At 38.6% G+C, this 2,631-nt stretch overlaps 1 protein-coding gene across 1 annotated transcript; it reads left to right on the top strand.

The window, feature by feature from the left end:
- Positions 1 to 1,080: 1,080 nt before the first annotated feature.
- On the top strand, positions 1,081 to 2,390 carry LOC124664593 (transcription factor bHLH162-like). Its single transcript, XM_047202074.1, has 3 exons — positions 1,081 to 1,101; positions 1,261 to 1,650; positions 2,325 to 2,390. Exons 1-3 carry the CDS (start codon positions 1,081 to 1,083, stop codon positions 2,388 to 2,390), a joined length of 477 nt encoding a protein of 158 aa, XP_047058030.1.
- Positions 2,391 to 2,631: the final 241 nt, after the last annotated feature.

The raw sequence follows: 2,631 nt of genomic DNA, 5'->3' as shown, positions 1-2,631 counted from the left end.
GCATTTTCTGGAACTAACCTATTAACAAGATGCTGAAGTGCCAGTTGCTGTTTTCTCTGCTGTTTTTGGTTTCAGAAATCCTAGTAAAGAAATATTCTCGAAATTCCTGATCAGTTGCATATAATCATCATGGAAGCCAGCGGGGAGCTTGAAGATGCCCATAATGTGAATAGGCAAGGCTTGAGCTACCGATTTAATGAGGACCTCCTTACCTGCCATCGACATTAGTTTCACATTCCTATATGATAACCTTTTAGCAAATTTGTCCTTTGTCGGTTGGAATTTTTTTGCTTTCATTCTTCCGTCTGGAGTTGGAAGCCCAAGATACTTCTCATCAAAGGTACTTTGAGTTATTCCAAGAATACTTTTGATCTCCTCTTGGGTCTCAATAGGGCACGCCTCATTAAGCATAAGTGAACATTTCTCAGAGCTCAGAAGTTGACCTATACTTCTCTCAAATTGGGCAATGGTGTGCTTGATAACTGTAGCTTGTTGGCTTGAAGCTTTGAAGAAAAGTAAGCTATCATCTGCAAATAATAGGTGATATATACCAGGGGCTCCTCCACAGCATTTGAGATCAAGGAGTTCCTGATTGTACACAGCTCTCTGAAGAAGTTTTAAGAGCCCCTCTGCAACAAAAAGGAAAAGATAAGGCGACAGAGGATCCCCTTGTCTCAGCCCTCTCGAAGGTGCAAAGGTATTTGTTAGTTCTCCGTTAATTTTCACAGCAAACTTGACCGAAGTCACACATGCCATGACCTAATTCACCCATTCTGTTGCAAAACCCATTTTGACGAGAATGCACCGCAAATAGTTCCAATCAACTCTGTCATATGCTTTGGATAGATCAAGTTTGTAGGCACAATAGCTGTCATCTGCTCTCTTGTTCTTCTGGATATGGTAGAAGCATTCGAAAGCTATCAGGGCGTTGTCGGAGATCAACCTTCCTGGCAAGAAAGCACTTTAATTTTCTGAAATCAGATCCTGCAGCATGGGTCTCAACCGGTTAACAAAACACTTCAAAATAATTTTGTACAAAACATTACATAAGGAAATAAGTCTGAAAATTTTCAACTCAACATGAGGAAAAAAAAGAAGCTGGTTTCACTTGAGATGATATCCTGGTGCAGAATTTTCGTTTTCAGGAGGTTTATTATGTGTGTGTCTGTGTCATTATCATAAAAGAACACTTCTTACGTGAGCTAAAATATTATTTACTTTTATCTGAAATAATTTGTTAACATACGTGTATGTACGTAGGATACAATGACTCAGTTAAGCAGCTTGGACGAAGCGGCGAAGTACATTAAGAAGCTCAAGGAAAGGGTTGATGACCTACAGCAAAGGAGGAGCTATGTGCAGACCATAGATGCCTTAAGAGGTTTTGGTTGTGTCTCAGTGCCCACCACCACCACCATGAGTGGCGGGGCGGGGTCATCTAAGTTTCGAGCTGAGAAAGGGGCCTCGTCAATGGTGGTGGAGGTGAGGCAACACGACGATTCAAGCATGGACGTGGTACTTATATGCAATGCGGATAGGCCCGTCAAGCTCAACGAGGTGATTACTATTCTTGAGGAAGAAGGTGCCGAGATTGTGAACGCTAACCATTCCATCGCTGGCCTCAAAATATTCTACACCATACACTCCCGGGTATGTAGCTTTGCTTAGTATAGTAAATATTTCCGCCGTTGGAAAATGTAAGGCCAAATTGATACTCCATTTGATTCATAATAGGTGTCATGATTTTAGTTCTTAGTTTTAGTTCAACCACGACACATATTATGAATTGCAAGGATTATTGAATTTTGACAAATAGTTAGGCTAATAAAATGGTTTATGTGGGTCTAAAATCTTATCGTTGGATATATGTTCAGAAACGCTAATTTTTCATTCATATGATCTTCATGTTAAAATCGCTTTTAGTTTTCAATTTTGGGTAGCCCAACAGAAAATATGTGTCCACACTAATTTGAAGGATTTTCCATTATTTCCTAGCGGAACATTATATAGAATTAACAGTATAGGTATAAGTCCGTGAGAGTTTGAATAGTAGATTCATCTCTGTGTATCAAAAGACAAAAACTGTGAGGAAAGCCAGAATGTTCAAAAACGACCTTAGATACACAGCGTGCCATGCACATTTTTAATATGCTTCTTTATTTTTCCTACCATTCTACCGGCCAGAAGGTTTCTTATTTAATCTAGATGTGCTTTAAAATTACATTTTGCATGGTAGAGTAATTTAAAAAAAGATGTTATCTAGTTTTGCATGAAATCAACATGTGGTCAATTAATTGCATCAATTCCCTCATTTTGGACTGCAGGTCTTTAGCTCGAGAATTGGCATAGAAGTTTCACGGGTTTATGAAAGACTAAGAGCATTGGTATGATGGTAAATGGATTTGTGCAAACTGTATATCATAGAACTATATATAATGAACATCCTATGGACGGTAGAGGATGCCTAGTTATTGACTACAATGAGGGGATCGAAACACCTCCATGTTGATTTCACAACGTTGTATGGATGTTTACAGAAAATATTAGTTGCTAAAAAAATATATGTGGATCGATCTTCCATCTATAATCACCTGGTATAGTTTTAAATAATAAGTTGTTCTTGTCACTGCA

The sequence above is a fragment of the Lolium rigidum genome, chromosome 6 (genome assembly GCF_022539505.1).
Source record: "Lolium rigidum isolate FL_2022 chromosome 6, APGP_CSIRO_Lrig_0.1, whole genome shotgun sequence".
NCBI lineage: Eukaryota > Viridiplantae > Streptophyta > Magnoliopsida > Poales > Poaceae > Lolium > Lolium rigidum.
This window is presented reverse-complemented; position numbering and strand designations above follow the sequence as displayed.

Bases quoted from the DNA above. Each gene is read 5' to 3' on its own strand.
- LOC124664593 (XM_047202074.1), top strand. From the start codon at position 1,081: ATGAGGAAAAAAAAGAAGCTG. The intron at 1,102-1,260 runs GTTTCACTTGAG...GTATGTACGTAG, and splicing joins TGAGGAAAAAAAAGAAGCTG to GATACAATGACTCAGTTAAG. The intron at 1,651-2,324 runs GTATGTAGCTTT...TTTGGACTGCAG, and splicing joins TCTACACCATACACTCCCGG to GTCTTTAGCTCGAGAATTGG.